This window comes from Eumetopias jubatus, unplaced genomic scaffold (assembly GCF_037043125.1).
Source record: "Eumetopias jubatus isolate StellerSeaLion01/CBP00866 unplaced genomic scaffold, mEumJub1_p1.0 scaffold_1, whole genome shotgun sequence".
NCBI classification, from domain to species: Eukaryota; Metazoa; Chordata; class Mammalia; order Carnivora; family Otariidae; genus Eumetopias; species Eumetopias jubatus.
The window spans coordinates 107,658,238-107,680,717 of record NW_028274807.1 but is presented as its reverse complement, the minus strand read 5'-3'; the positions used below and the strand labels follow the sequence as shown (position 1 = coordinate 107,680,717).

Sequence of the window (22,480 nt, the reverse complement as noted above, 5' to 3'; positions counted from 1 at the left end):
CTTTTATAATTTTCATCTTTACAGTCATCTCCCATCCCTTCATTTTGTACATATATAAGTCTTTCTTCCTTTAAAATTTTAGGAGGCACTTTTTTCTAACAGACCAAAATATGCCCAAAATCTAGTGTGTGGCACTGATCTATGCACTAGCTTGATCATATTTGATCATATTCGGGTTTTTTTGTATTGTCTGTTTTTTTTCTTTCTTTCTTTCTTTTCTCTTTCTTTCCCTTTCTTTTCCCCTGGTTTCAGGTCTTTTCTGATTTGTATAGAGTATATTTCCTGGGGACGTTGTTAACCTCTTAGCATTCTGTTCTCTCATTCATCTATTCTCCTCTGGACAAAATGACAAGATGAAAAAAATCACCTCAGCAAAAAGAACAAGAGATAGTACCGTCAGCCAGGGACCTACTCAATACGGACATTAGTACGATGTCGGACCTAGAGTTCAGAATCATGACTTTAAAGATACTAGCTGGGCTTGAAAAAAGCATGGAAGTTATTAGAGAAACCCTTTCTGGAGAAATAAAAGAACTAAAATCTAACCAAGTCAAAATCAAAAAGGCTATTAATGAGGTGCAATCAAAAATGGGGGCACTAACTGCTAGGATAAATGAGGCAGAAGAGAGAGTCAGCGATATAGAAGACCAAATGATGGAAAATAAAGAGGCTGAGAAAAAGAGATAGAAACAACTACAGGATCACGAGGGCAGAATTCGAGAGATAAGTGATACGATAAGACGAAACAACATTAGAATAATTGGGATCCCAGAAGAAGAAGAAAGAGAGAGAGGGGCAGAAGGTATATTGGAGCAAATAATAGCAGAGAACTTCCCTAATGTGAGGAAGGAAACAGGCATCAAAATCCAGGAGGCACAGAGAACCCCTCTCAAAATCAATAAAAATAGGTCAACACCCCGACATCTAATAGTAAAACTTACAAGTCTCAGAGACAAAGAGAAAATCCTGAAAGCAGCTCGGGAGAAGAGATATGTAACCTACAAAGGTAGAAATATTAGATTGGCAACAGACCTATCCACAGAGACCTGGCAGGCCAGAAAGGACTGGCAAGATATATTCAGAGCACTAAACGAGAAAAATATGCAGCCAAGAATAATATATCCAGCTACGCTCTCATTGAAAATTGAAGGAGAGATAAAAAGCTTCCAGGACAAACAAAAACTAAAGGAATTTGCAAACACGAAACCAGCCCTCCAGGAAATATTGAAAGGGGTCCTCTAAGCAAAGAGAGAGCCTAAAAGCAGCATAGATCAGAAAGGAACATAGACAATATACAGTAACAGTCACCTTACAGGCAATACAATAGCACTAAATTCATAGCTTTCAATAGTCACCCTGAATGTAAATGGGCTCAATGCCCCAATCAAAAGACACAGGCTATCAGATTGGATTAAAAAACAAGACCCATCAATATGCTGTCTGCAAGAGACTCATTTTAGACCCAAAGACACCCCCAGATTGAAAGTGAGGGGGTGGAAAACCATTTACCATGCTAATGGACACCAAAAGAAAGCTGGGGTGGCAATCCTTATATCAGACAAATTAGATTTTAAAACAAAGACTGTAATAAGAGATGAGGAAGGACACTATATCCTACTTAAAGGGTCTATCCAACAAGAAGATCTAACAGTTGTAAATATCTATGCCCCTAACATGGGAGCAGCCAATTATATAAGGCAATTAATAACAAAAGCAAAGAAACACATTGACAACAAAACAATAATAGTGGGGGACTTTAACACCCCTCTGACTGAAATGGACAGATCATCTAAGCAAAAGATCAACAAGGAAATAAAGACTTTAAATGACACACTGGACCAAATGGACTTCATAGACATATTCAGAACATTCCATCCCAAAGCAACGGAATACACATTCTTCTCTAGTGCCCATGGATCACATCCTAGGTCACAAATCAGGTCTCAACTGCTACCAAAAGATTGGGATTATTCCCTGCATATTTTCAGACCACAATGCTTTGAAACTAGAACTCAATCACAAGAGGAAAGTCGGAAAGAACTCAAATACATGGAGGCTAAAGAGCATCCTACTAAAGAATGAATGGGTCAACCAGGAAATTAAAGAAGAATTAAAAAAATTCATGGAAACCAATGAAAATGAAAACACAACTGTTCAAAATCTTTGGGATACAGCAAAGGCAGTCCTGAGAGGAAAGTATATACCAATACAAGCCTTTCTCAAGAAACAAGAAAGGTCTCAAATACACAACCTAACCCTACACCTAAAGGAGCTGGAGAAAGAACAGCAAAGAAAGCCTAAACCCAGCAGGTGAAGAGAAATAATAAAGATCAGAGCAGAAATCAATGAAATAGAAACCAAAAGAACCATAGAACAGATCAACGAAACTAGGAGCTGGTTCTTTGAAAGAATTAAGAAGATTGATAAACCCCTGGCCAGACTTATCAAAAAGAAGAGAGAAAGGACCCAAATCAACAAAATCATGAATGAAAGAGGAGAGATCACAACCATCACCAAAGAAATATAAATAATTATAAGAACATATTATGAGCAACTCTATGCCAGTAAATTAGATAACCTGGAAGAAATGGGTGCATTCCTAGAGATGTATCAACTACCAAAATTGAACCAGGAAGAAATAGAAAACATGAACAGACCTATAACCACTAAGGAAATTGAAGCAGTCATCAAAAATCTCCCAAGAAACAAAAGCCCAGGGCCAGATGGCTTCCCAGGGGAATTCTATCAGACATTTAAAAAGAATTAATACCTATTCTCCTGAAACTGTTCCAAAAAATAGAAATGGAAGGAAAACTTCCAAACTCATTTTATGAGGCCACCATTACCTTGATCCCAAAACCAGACAAAGACTTCATCAAAAAGAGAATTACAGACCAATATCCTTGATGAACATGGATGCAAAAATTCTCACCAAAATACTAGCCAATAGGATCCAACAGTACATTAAAAGGATTATTCACCATGACCAAGTGGGATTTATCCCTGGGCTGCAAGGCTGGTTCAACATCTGCAAATCAATCAAGGTGATACAATACATTAACAAAAGAAAGAACAAGAATCATATGATCCTCTCAATAGATGCAGAGAAAGCATTTGACAAAGTACAGCATCCTTTCTTGATCAAAACTCTTCAGAGTATAGGGATAGAGGGTACATACCTCAATACCATAAAAGCCATCTATGAAAAACCTACAGCGAATATCATTCTCAGTGGGGAAAAGCTGAGAGCTTTTCCCCTAAGGTCAGGAACGCGGCAGGGATGTCCACTCTCACCACTGCTATTCAACATAGTATTAGAAGTCCTAGCCACAGCAATCAGACAACAAAAAGAAATCAAAGGCATCCAAATCGGCAAAGAGGAAGTCAAACTCTCACTCTTTGCAGATGGTATGATACTTTATGTGGAAAACCCAAAAGACTCCACTCCAAAACTGCTAGATCTCATACAGGAATTCAGTAAAGTAGCAGGATATAAAGTCAATGCACAGAAATCAGTGGCATTCCTATACACCAACAACAAGACAGAAGAGAGACAAATCAAGGAGTCGATCCCATTTACAATTGCACCCAAAACCATAAGATACCTAGGAATAAATTTAACCAAAGAGGCAAAGGATCTGTACTCAGAAAACTATAAAATACTCATGAAAGAAAGAAGACACAAAGAAATGGAAAAACGTTCCATGCTCATGGATTGGAAGAACAAACATTGTGAAGATGTCAGTGCTACCTAGAGCAATCTACACATTCAATGCAATTCCCATCAAAATACCATCCACTTTTTTCAAAGAAATGGAACAAATAATTCTAAAATTTCTATAGAACCAGAAGAGACCCCGAGTAGCCAGAGGAATATTGAAAAAGAAAAGCAAAGCTAGCGGCATCACAATTCCGGACTTCCAGCTCTATTACAAAGCTGTCATCATCAAGACAGTATGGTACTGGCACAAAAACAGACACATAGATCAATGGAACAGAATTGAGAGCCCAGAAATGGACCCTCAACTCTATGGTCAACTCAGCTTTGACAAAGCAGGAAAGAATGTCCAATGGAAAAAAGACAGTCTCTTCAACAAATGGTGTTGGGAAAATTGGACAGCCACATGCAGAAGAATGAAACTGGACCATTTCCTTACACCACACACAAAAAGAGACTCCATATGGTTGAAAGACCTAAACGTGAGATAGGAGTCCATCAAAATCCTAAAGGAGAACACAGGTAACAACCTCTTCGACCTCAGCCGCAGCAACTTCTTCCTAGAAACATCGCCAAAGGCAAGGGAAGCAAGGGCAAAAATGAACTATTGGGATTTCATCAAGATAAAAAGCTTTTGCACAGCAAAAGAAATAGTCCACAAAACCAAGACAACCGACAGAATGGGAGAAGATATTGGCAAATGACATATCAGATAAAGGGCTAGTATCCAAAATCTATAAAGAACTTATCAAACTCAACACTCAAAGAACAAATAATCCAATCAAGAAATGGGCAGAAGACATGAACAGACATTTTTCCAAAGAAGACATCCAAATGGCCAACAGACATATGAAAAAGTGCTCAACATCACTCAGCATCAGGGAAATCCAAATCAAAACCTCAATGGGATACCACCTCACACCAGTCAGAATGGCTAAAATTAACAAGTCAGGAAACGACAGATGTTGGTGGGATGTGTAGAAAGGGGAACCCTCCTACACTGTTGGTGGGAATGCAAGCTGGTGCAGCCACTCTGGAAAACAGTATGGAGGTTCCTCAAACAATTGAAAATAGAGCTACCATTCGATCCAGCAATTGCACTACTGGGTATTTACCACAAAGATACAAATGTAGGGATCCAAAGGGGTACGTGCACCCCAATGTTTATAGCAGCAATGTCCACAATAGCCAAACTGTGGAAAGAGCCAAGATGTCCATTGACAGATGAATGGATAAAGAAGATGTGGTATATATACACAATGGAATATTATGCAGCCATCAAAAGGAATGAGATCTTGCCATTTGCAACGACGTGGATGGAACTGGAGGGTGTGATGCTGAGTGAAATAAGTCAATCAGAGAAAGACATGTATCATATGACCTCACTGATATGAGGAATTCTTAATCTCAGGAAACAAACTGAGTGTTGCTGGAGTGGTGGGGGGTGGGAGGGATGGGGTAGCTGGGTGATAGACATTGGGGAGGGTATGTGCTATGGTGAGCGCTGTGAATTGTGCAAGACTGTTGAACCACAGATCTGTACTTCTGAAACAAATAATGCAACATATGTTAAGAAAAAAGAAAAAGAAGATAGCAGGAGGGGAAGAATGAAGGGGAGTAAGTCGGATGGGGAGATGAACCATGAGAAACGATGGACTCTGAAAAACAAACCAGGGGTTCTAGAGGAGAGGAGGGTGGAGGGATGGGTTAGCCTGGTGATGGGTATTAAAGAGGGCACATTCTGCGTGGAGCACTGGGTGTTATGCACAAACAATGAATCATGGAACACTACATCAAAAACTAATGATGTATGGTGATTAACGTAACAATAAAAAATATTAAAAAAAGAGAAAAAAAGAAATGGAAAGACATCTCCTGTTCTTGGATAGGACAACAAAACATTATAAAGATGTCAGTTCTCTCTGAACTAATTTATAAATTTAACACACCTTGATAAAGCTTTTTTATGGAGTTGAAAGTGAATTAGATATGAAGCAGAAGTTCAAGAATAGTATGGAAAATACTGAAAAAGAAAAAAATAGTGGGGGTGGGGGAGAGGAACCAGCCCTACCAGACATTAAAACTCACTATAATAGCCTTCCAATTTAAACAGTGAGATACTAGTGCATGAATAGATAGTGGAATAGAATAGAAGACCCAGAAATAGACCCAAGTAAGTATGGAAATGTAGTATAAGATAAAAATGATATCTCAAAACACTGTGAGTAATGGTGGACTTTTAAATAAATTATACTTTTTATTAAATGATAGGTAACCATTTAAAAAAAGACAATTATATTCATACCTTACACCAAATACAAAAATAAATTCCAAATGGATCTGGGATCCAAATGTAAAAATTGAAATCATACAAGTACTAGAAGAAAACATGGGTGAATTCCATTTTGAACTGGTTTTCTAACGATGACTCAAAATCCAGAGCCAATTAAATAAAAGACTGACAATTTTTACTTTAAACAAATTTAAAAGAATGCATTCTTAAAAAAAAGAACCATAAACAGAAGATAACTGACAGACTGGGAAAATATCTTTGTAATATACATTGCAGACAAAGGACTAATATACCTAATATATAAAGAACTCTTAAAAATCAAAGGATAAAGGGACAAAAACCTGATAGAAAAATAAGGAAAAGATAAGAACAGACAATTCACAAAAAGTAAAAAGAAAAAAGGGCTCTTAAACATATGAAACTATTAGAAACTCATTTATAATTACATAAATATAATTTAAAACAATTCTGAGATTGTGTCCTCTCAGGCTGACAAAAATTTTAAAAACACCATAATATACTGTTACTGAGGTTGTGAGGAAAAGAGTCCTCTGTTACATATTGCTAATGGGAGTGCAAATTGGTATGACTCTTCTGGGAGAGAATTTGACAATTCCTAACAAAACTACACTTATCTTTGACACAAAAATCCTAATTCTAGGAATATATTCTGAAGATACACCTCCAGCAATATGAAAATACATATGCGTAACATTTACTGCAATGTTTTTTAATTGTAAAATACTAGAAACATCATAAGGCCCATATAAGAGAGTGATTGAATTAACTATGGTGTATCCACACTATGTATAACTATGCAGCTATAAAAAATGAAATATCTCTATGAACTGATAGGGAGTGACTTCTATGATATACTGTTTAGTGGAAAAAGTAAAGGCAAAAGAGTATATGTAAGGAAGAAGGAAATATAAGAAGGTATGCATGTATCTGCTCATTTTGCAAAAAGAAATACAAGGTCGTTAAACCAGAAACTATGAGACTGATTACACACAAGGGATAGGTAGGTACAGGGTGGAAAGAATGGGAAATGGGAACAAGGAAGAAGGAATGAAGGAGGAAAGCATATATTTTATGTATTTCTGACTCATAATCATGGCAGTGTTTAACATACCCAAACATAAATAACCAAAATCAAAAAGAAAGTGGGAGGAACTCAAAATGTAATATAAAATGAAGGGAATGAAAATGAAAGTAACTAACCTAAGTAAATGGGGAAGATCGTATTTTAACTATAAACCAAAAGGTTAAAGATGAAAAGAACTATACCCAAGTATTATACTCTAGTCAATACTTTTTTTTCCCCACAAGAGTGTAGGTTCACAATTCTAAAACTACTTTATATATATACCAGGATTGAGCAAATAAGTAAATACATTTGTGGAGAGTGAGAGCCAATTGTCTCACTGCCAGAAAAATAAGTAACAAATAAGAAAAGGGAAAGGCATGAATGAATCCAATGGTATTTGATTGGACTTGGAGGTATTAGTGCAAACTCATGGTATTAAATTATTGAAACAGAGAAACTGTTACAGAAATATAGATGTGTACATGAGTATACATATATCCATTTCCTAGATCTGTCTAATGATAAGGTCTAAAAGCAAGACACCCCAGTAGCAATGAGCATACCTAGCACCCGATATTGGTTTCTAAATACCATTTTCCAATAAAAGGAACCAGAACTTGGGAAAATGGTTGAGTCTAAGGATGGGTCAGGAATAATACAAGATGAGGCTAGAATATCTTGTGCTGCTAGAAAATAAGGAAGTGCTAAAAAAGATGAGGATAGCCACTGGATGGATATAGGCATCACCCTGAAAGAGCTTCCAATGGCCAAATCTACAGCAACTGGAGTAACAAAATAAAGAATGATAGTATGGTTTATAACTTATAGATTAAAACAAAATCTTTGCGCCCATACTGATATAAATAAATAAGCAAGTGAAGGAATAGAAATAGCTTTTTCTTACAGGAGAATTCCAATAATAAATATAGAAGAAATGATAGAACTAGAAAATTACCTTCATATAATCATTGCAAGCAAGATTCATCAATTAAAGCTGAAATTAGTGGGCAAAAGTATGACATGAAACAGAATATTTGCATAGTTTCATAATGTCTCTCCATAAGATACTTACAAATTACAAAGGAAAAAAATAGTAACTTTACATGGAGAAATCTGGAACACATCACCTTTACGAAATCACCATCATAAGACATATCAACATCATGTACCTCTTGATCTGATGAGCTGGGAAGGGCAAGCATCACTTCTGTGATATTTTTGCCAAAAATGCATAACTTCAATTGAATCAATAGAAAACATAACACAATTGAAGGATATTCCAGAAACAAAACAAACTAGCCAGTTCAAAAGTGCCAAAGTCATAGAAGAAAAGACTGAAGAACTGCTATAGATTGGAAGAGACTGAGGAGTAATAGCAAAAGATGCAATATGGCATCTGGGATTAGATTCTGGATCAAAAAGTGAACATAAGCAGGACAACTGGCAAAACTGAAATAACGCCTATAAATCAATTATTAATTTCCTGATAATTACATTATTGTCATATAACATGTTAACATTAGTGGAAGCTGAATGAAGGATACATTAAAACTCTCTGTACCATTTTTGAAACTGTTTTGTAAGTCTAAAATTAGTTCACAATAAAAAGTTTGAAAAGTGTAGTGAATTTCCAGGCATTTGAGTTCAAGTAAGGGATAACCACTCAACCACTACGACCACAAGGAGGTCGTAGAAGAGATTCAAGCCATAAATGGGAAGTTCCAGTACATAACCTTTTAAGGTCTCCTTAAACCACGAGGTGTTTTTGAGAATGTTAACAAAATTCTTAGCTTAAAATGTGAATTATAAAATTCCACACAAGCTTTGATCCAATGGCAATCCCCTTGAATTTGTAGAAAGTCAACAATTAAACAGCTCAGTTTTACTTCATTTAAGCAAGTGATACATGCTGTGAGGATTACACATTTGTTATGAAATATTTGAAGTAGTTTACAAGGAAACCCCCTTAGCTTCAACTATCAAGACTTGAAGTACTTGAGAACAAATTTACATTTATGGATGAGTTTTCAGCTGAACTCCAAACAGCCATTCTAAACTGTACCAGATAATCTCAAAAAGTGCTTGAACAATTTAAAGCAGGTGGAAATTATACTCTTATACAAAGAAAAGCGGATTCCAAAAGAGTATATGCAATGTGATCCTGTTTTTGTCAAAAATAAGAATATATGCATGAGGGGGCACCTGGGTGGCTCAGTTGGTTAAGCAACTGCCTTCGGCTTAGGTCATGATCCTGGAGTCCCAGGATCGAGTCCCGCATTGGGCTCCCTGCTCAGCAGGGAGTCTGCTTCTCCCTCTGACCCTCTTCCCTCTCGTGCTCTCTATCTCTCATTCTCTCTCTCTCAAATAAATAAATAAAATCTTTAAAACAAAAAGAATATATGCATGAGAAAGAAACAAGTTTTATATGATAAAATGTAAATAGTGGTTAACTTTGGGTAGTTGGAATTGGGTGTTTTTTCTTTGCTTATCAGCAATTTCTAAATTTTCTACAATAATTATATTACTTTATAATCACAAAACAATAGAAGTTATAAATGTTTATAAAAAAAGAAAGTGTAACAGTGAGTAATGAACTAACCACTCTAACAAATAGATATAGCTAAATATAAAATATGTATACTCCAGACAGTCATTTGTGTTAGAATGACTGCCTTCAGGCTACAAATAGAAGGTGATAAGTGAATTTTTCTCCTACGGTCACTTCAGTAAAATGTCAAAAATTACTCAGAGAATAGGTTTAAGCATTTACAGTTATTAAGTTAACAATGTCACAGGAAACACTAATATTTTATGCCTGATTTAATTTTTAATAGTCTATTTTTTTAAAAAATGAAGAGAAGATGCACTGTTTTTAGGAGAGGTAAGAGATAATATGTACAGGTAGCTCCCTCACTTATCCAGGTATCACTTTTCTGTGGTTTCAGTTACCCACAGTCAACCACAGTCTAGAAGCAGATAATCCTCCTGAGATAGCATCAGAAGGTTAGTGGTAGCCTAATGCTGCATCACACTGCCTATGTCACTCACCTCATTTCATCTCATCATATAACATTTTATCATCTCACATCGTCACAATAAGGGGGAGTATAGTACAATAAGATATTTTGAAATTGAGAGAGTGACCACACTCACATAACTTTTATTACAGTGTATTACTGTCATTGTAGTTATTATTATTAATCTTTTACTGTGCCTCATTTATAAATTAGACTGTATCTAGGTATGTTTGTATGGGGAAAAAAACATAGTATATGTAGGGTCTGTGCTATCTGCAGTTTCAGGCTTCCACTGGGGGTCTTGGAACATATCCCCCACAGATAAGGGGAGACTATTGTATTGGAGTATTTTCTTCTAGTCTTATTTTACTTTATGAGGCATATATTAAATGGAAGGAATTAATTTGCCCTGCCCTTTAAACTAGTATTTATCTCCCAGGGATTAGATACTAATGCAGTACTTCTTAAATTTTAATGTGCTTTTGAACCAACTGGGGATTTTTACTCTATAGATCTGGGATGGGACTTTTTATTTTTATCAGAGTTAGCTAGGAGTTTGTCAGAAATGCAGAATCTTGGAGCCCACCTTAGATTTACTCAGTCACAATCTACCTTTTAACAAGATCTCCATTTGACTTATTTGTAGGGTAAAATTTGAGAAGCTCTAATGTAAAGAACCCAAAATAATCTAGTTTGACTTGGTTTCCACAGTTTTTAATGAAAATTATTTAAAGAAATAATAATACTTAAAAGTTATAGAAACCAATGTTGCTGCTTCACTCTGTTAGCAAACACAACTTTGCTTTGTAAAACTATTTTTAGATAGTTAAAACATTTTTCTTAAAATGAGAATAAAATTTCTTTGATGCTCAGGTGACTTTAAAGTTAGTTCTTGTTTATTTATTCATCCTTATGCTAAGTGGTTTGTGTAGCTAATTCAAATGTAATCACTTTCCCCTGCTTGGTCTCTCATTTGAGAAGGATTGTTTCAGACTCTGTTTTTCTGTATTCTACTGGCATAGTGGAGGACCTTTCACCTTTCAGATGCTTTGATGATAGGATTATAAAAGGGATTAAGGGGCATAGTTACAGCATATCTTTGTTTCTGATTTATTATATCAAATGAGTTTCTAGAGCTTTAAGATAACACATTAAAAGAAAAGAAAAGAAAATGGAATTCATTGATGGGCTTTATATTAGAAGAGAAAATTAGAGTGATCACCCACAAGCCGCCAAATTATTTTATAAGTCCAATTTTCTTTATTCATAGATGACAAAACTTTTAGGTTCTGGAAAATCGTTATTTCATTTGAGGGACAGTCACACTTACGGCTACCATATTAAAACTTTGTAACTGAAGAGCTCTGACATTTCTATTTTTTATGAATATTTTAAAAGTGAACTTCTTAGGATTCTACCTACTAGGGATCCAAAATGAAGTAATTGTGTGGTTAAGTTTAACACTAAATTTCAGTCTTACAACCACTTGCAATTGATAAATTTTATTGGATCCCACATTTAAACCTACTGAAGCCATTCTATGACCAGCTTTTTTACACCTTAACCTTGATCTGATGCTTTCACTTCTTCCAGGATTTCCAACAAAATACACTGAGAATTTGTTTACTAACATAAACTCTAATAAAAAATTAAGCAATGTATATTGTCAAAATAAGCCTCACTATATTTATTTTAAATCAAACCTGCTTTTTTTTAACCCGAAGAACAAAGAATACACACTATAAATTGTAGAGCAATTAATATGAACTGATAGATAGAGCCTAAATATTTGACATAGAAAATCAGAAGAGATAGTATTTTTATAAACTTACTGTAGTGTCCACTGAAGTTTAGTGTATCATTTTAAGATACATAAGTTAACATTGCTTTCAGAGCAAAAAAGGTACCTGGGAGAAAAGGATGAAATGAAAGTGCTTTCTAAGTCACCATCTACTCCCATGAAATATCTGCTGGTGAAGAATAGGTTACAGAGGAAAACCTGTCTTTGGCCATGGAAGAGTTTTCATAAGCTTTTCAACCCTAAATGTATTTGGGTTACGTGTGAACCTTCAAGTTTGGAGGCAATTTTGTTAAAGGCAAGTCATATCAATAACATCAGCCTATAATTTAAGGATTTCTTACTGCTGTTTGAACATTTATAATAGTATTTCATTTAATTTCAGTTAGTCTCTGAAAATAGAAATTTTATCTTTCCTGAATGTTCTCTATTTTTTCACTAATCATTTTTTCACAAGCACCATTTTAGATCAATTTCCCGAACTACTTGTTCTTCACAGATATTAAAATATTAATACTTAAGCAAATCCTTGTAGTTGAAAGGTATAGATTGGTATTTGATTTAGATTGATCAAAATTTTGTGCCTTCTATATATCATTTTCTTTTTTGATTTATAAAATCTACATATAGATTATGCTCATAATACAGTATAAAGTGTCTGATCCTTTCATAAGTTTCTAGGGTAGTTAATTGATTATACTCTCCAAACTATAATCAAACTTTTAAATGAGGGCTATAAGTTGTGATATTTTAGATGATAATTTCCAATGTTTTGACAAAATACATTAAAAAAATGTCGAGTGGGGAAAAAGGCAAGTCCCAGAAGATTAGGTACAGTATGACACCATCTTTAGAAAGTTCAAAATAAGCAAAGCTAAATAATATATTGTGTTAGAAATGCACTCACTTGTGATAAAGCAATTAAACAAAAAGCATGAGCAATATTCAGGATAGCTGTAATCCCTAAGGGGTAAGCATGGGGATGGGACAGAGAAATAGCACACCAAGGTATCTGCAGGTTATCGGGATGCGTACATACACACACACACACACACACACACACACACACACACACACACACACATACCCACACCATTTTGTCATGAATATTACCTAACAATTTTTAAGTGCAAGAAAACCAGGAGGTTTAGATTATTCAGGAATAAATTGATGATGGAACTGTAGGGATTTTCCTCTTAGCTGGGGTACCATTATGGGTGAGGCTCAATCCCAGGACCCTCAGATCATGACCTGAGCCAAAGGCAGACACTTAACCAACTGAGCCACCCAGGTGCCCCTATCCAACTTACTTTTTAAATGGTGATATTAGACTAAGACTAGTAGCTTTAATTATCACTGAGAATAAAAGAAGTCACAAAGTATTCTGCCCACATTCATATTTGGTGATATGTGGTCATGTTTTGATCAATGAATGTATTATTCCTTGCACATATTTCTGGAATTATGTTTTTGTATTGACAAGTGGACTTTGATTTCCATTGAATCTTGCAGAAAAAGGCTCCTCCCCCTAGTACTCAGTAGTGTGGGAAGCAAGGGCAATTTTAATTGCCAGATATGAGAGTTTGGAGTAAAGAACAATCTCACATCAATATTACACTACAGTTTCAACAAAATAAGAAGTATTCCTCATCATTCTAGGCAGGCTGGAACCTAGGAGAAAATGGGACAAAATTAAGGTGCAAATTCTTTCAGTTTTATAAAACATAAAGCCATTCTTCTATCCTTAAAGGGATAGGACATTTAGCAGAGCTTACAAAGGCTCACTTGGGTATATTCTGGAATAGCTCTTTTTTTTCCCTGCTAAGTACTGGAGGGACTAGTTCTAGCAAGACTAATAGGCAAGCTGTCTAGTATAGTTGCAGCAGGACTACCCTCCCCACCACTAGCTGTATAAATATTTGCCTTTATAAAGAAAACTTCCCTTGGGCATGTGTGGAATAATACTTTTTGGGTGGGAGAGGGAAAAATAAAACTTACAAGTTAACTAATTTGAAACAATTTCTGAGAGTCTAGTCTGAATTTAGACAGATTACTTGACATTAAATTAGAAAGCTCCAGCCTTTTCAAAGAACCTGTTTAACTCTGCCAATCCCAAAACATACAGATTTTGAATGAAAATGTGTAATTTAAAAAATGTTAAAGTCCCTCAAAGAACACCTTGAAATAAAATTTAATATTATGGAAATAAATCAAAGCAATGAAATTAACCTTGGATTTGATTGAATGAAATAAACAGCTGATCATTTTTTTCATGCCTATCATATTTGGTCTCACTTTTAATTTCACAGAAAGAACAACCTTTACTGTACCTGACGAGGGGTTCTTTCAGATTTACTTCTACACCATTCCCAGTCTGAAAGGTCTGGTTTCTGACTCTCCTCATGAGAAAGTCTTCTTTCTGGCCCTTCCAAAAAGGTGGTTTCTTCATAGTTAATAACATCTCCTGTTTTTTCAGAAAGCAGTGGATCAGCGCACTTTTCACTGTGGCACTCCTGCTTAGTCTCTGTAATATCAGTATTTGTGTATTTGTTGATCCCTTTTAGTATGGAACTGTCCCGAGAGGATGCGGTGCTGATTTCCACTTTTATGGCATTGAAGATATTACAAGTGTCTCTCTGAGAGTCCTTTGTAGTTTTGCATTCAGAATTCATGAGATTGTGATAGGATGTAGAATTTTCATCATCATCATAGTAATCTTCACGTGCTATTTTATAAATCCCATAACTCCGTTGGAACGATAGACTGAATTCAAAGCCTCTCCTCTTGGCTAAGTAAAAACAAAGTTCCATGGTTAGGAAGGTAGATATAAACAACAATTAGATATATATGGTGAACAAAAATAGGAAAGTGCAGTCAAACTGATAACTAAGAATTTAAAAACTATCTTCATTTCCTGTCAATTATGCAAAGCAATTATACCTTATCAATTCAAGGTGTTTTATCACTCTGGGCCTAACTTTTCTCACTTGTACAATGAGGGGCTTAAAATACATACAATTCCAAGAACTCTGCAGTCTTTTAAGCAGTTTAATGAACAAAAATTTAACCATAAATTCAAAAATTCTCACATATATTCATTTTAGTTTTAGCTTTTTCAGTCTACAAGTTATCTGTACATTTCTTTATTTGGGGATAAAAGATATTGTTTATAAATTTTATTTTGCTAGAAGTTATTAAGACGGTCTTAATATTATATAAGTTATTCAGCTGACAGCTGACAATATCACCAACAGTTATGACTGTGTTAAATATTTGAAGTATGCCACTCCTGACATTTATGTTTATAAATGCATACATTAAAAATTAGGAAATGTTGCAATAGTTTTTAAACTTCTTAAAATAACATTTTCATTTCTGATACAAATAAATTTGGAATTAATTGTAAAAAATAGTGAATAGATTTATATTTCTCTGATCTAAAGCACTTTACAGCATGTCTCTAAATCTGATTAATTACAAGATGAAAATAGCAGGAATGCATAAAACTTTATGGTTTAAGCCAAGCAAACTGTAATGCTACTGTAATGCTAATATAGTACTACTAGTTGGTAGATATGGTACAAAGTCTTAGAAGAATAACAAGTGAGAATGTGAAACAAAATGATATAATTTTTATGTGTGAATGTCATTAAATACTAGATTATTTTATATATTAAGAATGAAGTTACATCAAGGTGATAGACAAAATGCAATTTAATGTTTTGGTTTTCATCTTTCAAAACACGGCTCATTTCAACGTATTTTTCTTCTTGGATAGCTCTATGTATTATACCAGACATTTAGCTATCCTTGGTGGAAAAATCTATGAAAAATTATAAAATTTCTATGGGAATAACAGATAAAATTTGATTCATTTTACAATATATCCTAGTGCCATTCACATGCTGATTCTATTACTGAAATTTTCCCAGAACTGAAGATTTACAAAGCAATTCTGCTGACTGAAAATAGAACTTATAGGTATCATTAATTATTTGAGCCAAAATAGTCATTGTTCGAACCAGAACACAAACAAGAATTTCTGTCCAAAGAAATTGGAAAAGTAGAAACATGTTAATATTCTGTATACTTTTATGTATAGTTCTATTTACTTTTTCTGGTAATATAGTCCAGTAAAATTAAGTTGGGATTTTTAACTTCCTTCAGTGGTGTGGAAGCTGAAGGAACTAAAAAAATGGCAAATTGTCAATTCAAGGACAGTAAAGCAAACAAAAACTCATAAATCCCAATTTTATCATATAACACAATAAAATTGATGTCTGTGACAATGTATTTTATTAGCTGTGTATTATGATTATGAAATATGTAAAGCAAAAGTGAGTAATGTTTTCGAAGGAGTGTGTAGACTATCAATGGAGAATCTGCTTCCATGTCATGAAGTGCAAGAGGTAGTCTGAGGTAGGCTCTGAGAAGGAAGTGCAATTGTGTTGGACACCATGGAGAAGCAGAGAACTCCAGGGCTAAGTTATACACATAGGTCATGTCATTTAACATAGCAACAACCCTACATAATAAAAGGTGTATTGATTCTATTTTACAGTTGAGAAAACAGACTGGTAGAGGAAACCTACTTAAGATTACTTAACTGGTAAAGAGATTTGAACTTAAAAGCCAACTGATTCCAGAATTCGAGTTGCTAACCTGTATGTGAAATTGGTTTACTGATAATTAGACCCATGAGAGAACTAAAAGTACATTCTGACTGAGGGAACTAATGGAGATAATAGGTTATAACAATATAACAATTGACAATGTTTGACTAATAACTTACCAGAAACTTAAAGACTGTCAGAACACAGTCAGGATCTTTTGAAGTCTACACTATACTTGCAAAAAATAAATAAATAAATGTAATGTATTTGTTCTGAAAAGCTAAACCCTGGATGAAACATGAATTAGCTTTAGTCTTTTGCTTTTAACCATATCTCACTAATTGCAATTTTAAACATAAGTAATTATATCAGCTTATAAAAATAAATAATTCTTCAGAGTAATACGTCACTTAGCAGATACTTTGATTTTATTTAAAATAAAAACAGTATCTGATTTTATTGAAAATATTTTAACTGTTTATTTAATTAAAAAAGAAAACATCATCTCATGCAAACAAAATGAGTGTGAAAACCATATCCTTCCCATATGTCTTCCACCTGAGACCTCTGTGTTAAAATCATTTATTTTAAATACTTTTGTTTTGAGACACTAGTAATACAGGTTAATGTTGGAAACAGGAGAGAATTATTAATCTGCAATTTATTGCCCATTACTGACATGCATTTTTTGATTGCATGTCTCTTCATTTCCATTCACTAAGGCTGAGATGTAGAATTATATTTACATCTGCAAAATGAACCTATGGCAGATATGAGTTAGGAAGCTTCCTTGTTTCTGGAGTTCCCTTGTAAAGAATGTAAAAGGGGGAATCTTAGTTTGTTAAAGAGAAAAAGCCTAAATGTAAAACTGAAGCCATATTCCCAAAGAATCAAGGCACCTGATCAGGCACTTGCCTACCTGAGGATGAACATTTTTGGGATTTTGAAATTCTGTTCTGGTGTCATCCTAGCAATAGGAAAATATAGGATGTGTTCTCTCTCAGACAGTGAAAATACATCATTCTTGTTCTCAGAATTTCCCTATGGCAGAACCTGGGATCATAAAAGAGAATGGAGCCATTTGGACTACAAGCATTTTAAACTAATGTACTCACAATGTTTGATTTTTGAAGCCATGCCTCTTTTTATAAACCTATGTTTTTCAGGGAATTTCTTCCCTGAAATTTTAAATACAAATAAGAGCGATGGTAATTTTAGAGGAAAAATATTATTTTGAACTCGAAAGGCATGATTTTAACTTCAAATGTGAGATATTAATGTAATTATTGATTCTGTCAGCCTGCCATAGGCTCTTCCATCTTGTGCAGTACAAGATAGAATACTTCCTAGACCATTTGCAGTGATAGGTCTGTTGCATTGCTTTGTTTTCAACTCTAATAATAGGTATCCTTTACCTCTTAAAAATGACTGCCCTATGTCACTTCACTGAAACTTTTCATTTTCTCTGACATTGGACTTTCATTGTCTCTCTCACAATCTTAAATACTATAAGATAATTCTGGCTTACTAATTCGGTGGCAAAATGTTAACATTTGATAGAATGTTAGAACTTCCAGGCTTGTAAATGATTTTTATATATGTTCTATGTGGCCCGAAGGATTTATTATTAATTTTCTGTGTCACTTGTTGTTCTAGATATTAAATCTCCAGAAGCACATAATTGTTATATAAGTTCCATGGTTATTTTATTTTAAAGAAATAGATGAATTTTAACAATAAAACTTTATGGCATCCTTAAAACTAAAGAAATCTCCTGGTCATTTGAAAAATACCTAGACATATTAAATTTTAAATGTCATCAATACATGGAAAATGACCAGTTCATGATTAATTGATGTTTATAAAATAATCCTGTTGTAGAATTGATTGCAGAATATACTTTCATATTCTCCAGTTTCTATACTTTTGAAATAGTCTGAGATGAACTATTTTGTTTACCTTTTTTCTCTATTAAAGAATAATATACTTGCTTCTTCTGAGCAAAGAACAATTAATGAAACAGTTAATTCAGCATACACTAATACATTTTTTAGACATTAAATGGTAGAACATCCTATCTTTTGTCTGGAATGACAAACTAATATCCTTTTTCTTCCTGGCAGAGTCAAAATACAAAGGTCATTCCTCAACTTTTCCTGTCTCAGTATGGGAACAATCACATTCTAGAGAGTTTTATAACTGACCCCACTCCCATTCTAGGTATACTCTTTAGAATATAGTTTTTTGTTGTTATTGTTGTCTGTTTAATGTAACTAGGATGGCTATATTCATACATGAACATAGATGGACAAATACTCCACCTTTTCCCTTCTGAAACTGAGAGTTTTTTGTGTTTTCTGAAAGTACAGGCATGCACTTAAAACTTGTTTTCCTCTTGTCCTTTTTTTTAAGATTTTATTTTTAAGTAATCTCTACACCCCATGTGGAGCTGAAATTCAAGACCCTGAGATCAAGAGTCACATGCTCTACCAACTAAGCCAGCCAGGCCCCCCTTAAAATTTGCTTTTGAACTGTTTTCAGGCACTCTACTTTGAAAACTTTCCAAAACCCTGGAAGTATACAAGAAGGAAAATAATAAAAATTCTGTTCCATTAAGTTATAATGGGCTTGCAAACAATGAATCATGGAACACTACATCAACAATGAATGATGTAATGTATGGTGATTAACATAACATAATAAAAAAAATAATGGGCTATTATATAATGTGTTTTAACTTTTCAAAGAGTTAATCTCTTTTCAGATGTAGGCTTCTTATATAGACTTGGGAAGGGAATTGATGTTCTACTCTGGGCTAAGAACTAAGGTGGATATCTAAGCATCTAAGGGCCTTTTTGACTTCATGCTGTGTTGAATAAATTCTGTCTATCCCTTTCTTCCCTAAAATAATTATTCAGTGTGCAAGCACTTCACAGAGTTGTTTTAAACCTGTCTCCTTTAAAACTTACCCCAACACTGTGCTAAGAATTGTTTCACATTATAATTTTTTCCCTTTATTTACCATTTATATTTGTCCTTGGATTCGTCATTCCCTACTCAGACGACTTCTCAACAGACCACTTTTCTGTGTTTGACTGTATGCTTATTGCTCCCAATCTCCACACTGTCAAGGACTTACGTTTTTCCCCATCAGATGCCACTGTATATGCGTTCTGCTTACAGTTGATGATGCAGCCACAGGGCAAGTGGGTCCAGCGTTTGGACAAGACAAACACTGGGGTTACAGTGGTGGCCAGCAGGGTTAGTAGAAAGCTGAGTGTCTCGAAGGGAGGGCTCTGAAACCCCACCACGTACTGAACCATCATGTGGATCTGCAAAGGCAAAGAGCTTCAGACCTATCCCAGGATACAATTGTCCACTTTGCGAAGGCTTTCCCCCAAGCATGCTGCCCCACCCCACTTTCTCCAGGCTCCCTTCATGCCTGAGAGCCAGAAGCCCTGTTTTGGTGATGCACCACTGAGATCCCTTGGGATGAGCCCTGATGATTTAGACCACAGGGTGGTTTCCACTTCTGGGTGCCTGGTCTGTGCCCCCTACCACTTCAGGTCTCTTTTGGAAGCACAATTTACAATGCTGGGGATGCTACCAGGAAAACAGGCAGGCAAACTGGAAACCTGCACCTGGTTCTCCAGATGGCTTTTGTCACATCCCTGGACCCCCCCCCCCCCGCCCCCAGCCTGCTTGTCACAGCAGGGCGCCACCTTCCCAAGTCAAAACTGGCCTCCCTCTTGAAGGCTTGAACAAAAAGCCTATTTGGCCCCCTATCTTCTCTTTCGACTTCTGATCGTGCCTCTCCAATCTCTCTCCCTGCTGAGGATAGGCGGAGACCTTACTCGGCAGAAATGGAGTGGAGAGAAAGGGATGACAGAGGATTGAGGGGTGGGGGTGGTTAGGAAACCCTTTTACTACCTCCCTTCTTTTCTGAATATTCCCAGATATTGCTACAAGAGACGAGAACACCCTTGGCCGCCATAGATCTAGGAAAACCGTCTTCCGCGCCCCAAAGCGCTCCCTGCCCCCCTCTCCAATTTTGAAACGAGAAGCACTTAGTAGCAAAGGCTTCGCAGCCAGCCAGCTCTACCCGTGAGCTGCCTTCCTCCCAAGTGCGTCTCTAAAACCGAGCGAGCCACAGTTGGAAACGGACTTAACTGCGCGTCTCTTGGGGACTCTCCCAACCAGGGACGCTAGTCCCAACACGCATTCACACTGTCTGGTACACACACCCGCGCGCTTGAGCAACTGCACTTTTACCATCATGGGCAGCCAAAGGATGACTTTTGCCAGCGCTAGGATCAAAGAGAAGCGCTTCTGCGCTACGCTCACGGTGAAGCTCCTGGTGCCATAGAGAGTCCCCCGGTTCTCCCGCCTCCAGGCTCCAACCACAGCGGCAGCCTCGTGTTCCGGCCTCTGCTCGGGCCGTGCCCTCACTGGTGGACCCGGTCCAAATACAGTGTCGGAGCTCAGAGAGCATCCCCCAGAACACGGAAGCGCAGGGCCGGGAGCATCATCTGGGGACAAGGAAAGCACTCTCCCACTGCTTGGAGGGGTCCCAGGAGTGGAAGCTCCGCGGGAAATTTCCTGGTAGTTGGCGTGGAGTCTCGGCGGCTCCACCGAACACAATAACTGGTGAGTGAGAGGAACCGAGAGGCCAGCGAGGAGTCCGAAAGCCGAAGTGTACACAACGAAGAGGAGCAGCACGTAGGAGCTGGAGCAGTCCGCCAGACAACCCCAAGGCGTGCGCACGAAGGTGCCCCAGCCGCACAGCGGGAGCGCGGAGAGCAGCAGACTGGCTGCCCACACGGTCAGCACCACGCCGAGCACCTGGCCGGATCTTCTGGAGGCTGCCTGGCTCCCCACAGCCCTGCGCATCGAGTAAAAGTTGTAGGAGACTAGGAGAGTCGCCTTCAAGTTGCTTGAGAGGCCCTGGCATAAATACAGTAAGGCAGAGGTGGTACACAGAAACTGGAAGTAATCAGGGTCCTCGTTTGGCCACTGCAAAAACATGAAGATGGTCACCGACAGGACACTCATGAGATCATCCCCAGACCAGGAAGCCACAAGCATGGACACAATGGTTCTGTTCTGCATTTTCAGCAGGGAGACTAGTGAATAAATGCTGCCCACCAGGGCTGTAAGAGTCATTAAACATGTCAGGCAAAAAAGATAGATATTTGAAGTTCTTGGCGGATTTAAAAGGTTCGTCGAATTATTTTCTTTCCACACGCTAGAGTCATTTGTTGATAAGTTACTGGAAAATCCAGACATTGTCTTTGGTTAATATTTAATTTCCCTTTCAGTGAGTTTGTAAATATTCTCAAAATAAAGCATGATTGTTAGTTGCAAATCAGATTTCATTCTCTCCCACCAAGTTTCCCTCTAGATGTTCCCCCGTCAGTCCAGCAGAAAATGATCAGGCATGTCTCCTTTAGATCTGACTCAACCCATATTTAAAAATTGGGTTCCATTTAAAGCATCAATAAGAAACTTTTCAACATTCCAGTTAAAAACGAACCAAAAACTTCCTCCTGAAACCATTAAGTTTCTGGCGTAAAAGCAAAAAGCTCCTCAGGTAGATTGAAAAACAATGATGTCTGGCTCCTTTTATGTCCTTCTTGTAGCTTGAGATAATCAAACTCTATTCACTTTTTAAGAGCAGTAAAGCGATGCATTTGGTTCCAGAGCTGGATTCAAAGGCAGAAAGATTATTAGGTAGGTTTCAGCTTTGCGGGTTCAGAGAGAGACACACACAAGCAAAAAGGAGAGAGAGACAGAGAGAGAGAGAGAGAGAGAGAGACTGAGCACAGCTCCCCGTCGAACCGCTGTGTTCTTCAATCAGCCTGTGATCCTCGGAGCTGCAGGAAGGAGGAGTCAACTCCAAGCAGGAGAGAAGCAGGAACAAAAAGGGAGGGGAGTTCAGTGTATGAGCAAAATGA

General features: G+C 36.6%; 1 protein-coding gene across 3 annotated transcripts in view; it reads right to left on the bottom strand.

Moving 5' to 3' along the window:
• GPR149 (G protein-coupled receptor 149) overlaps window positions 1-21,812 on the bottom strand; it is a 69,582-nt gene extending 47,770 nt beyond the window's left edge. Inside the window, exons 1-4 of one of the 3 annotated variants that reach the window (XM_088020921.1) lie at window positions 20,970-21,812; window positions 20,799-20,906; window positions 19,666-19,858; window positions 14,244-14,701 (exon numbers count right to left, since the gene is read on the bottom strand). In XM_088020921.1, the coding sequence (XP_087877047.1) occupies window positions 14,244-14,701; window positions 19,666-19,858; window positions 20,799-20,906; window positions 20,970-21,812 (1,602 nt within the window). Of the gene's footprint in view, window positions 1-14,243; window positions 14,702-19,665; window positions 19,859-20,798 lie in introns of all 3 variants that reach the window. The other 2 variants (XM_028103056.1, XM_088020918.1) reach the window with 2 other exon arrangements.
• Window positions 21,813-22,480: the final 668 nt, after the last annotated feature.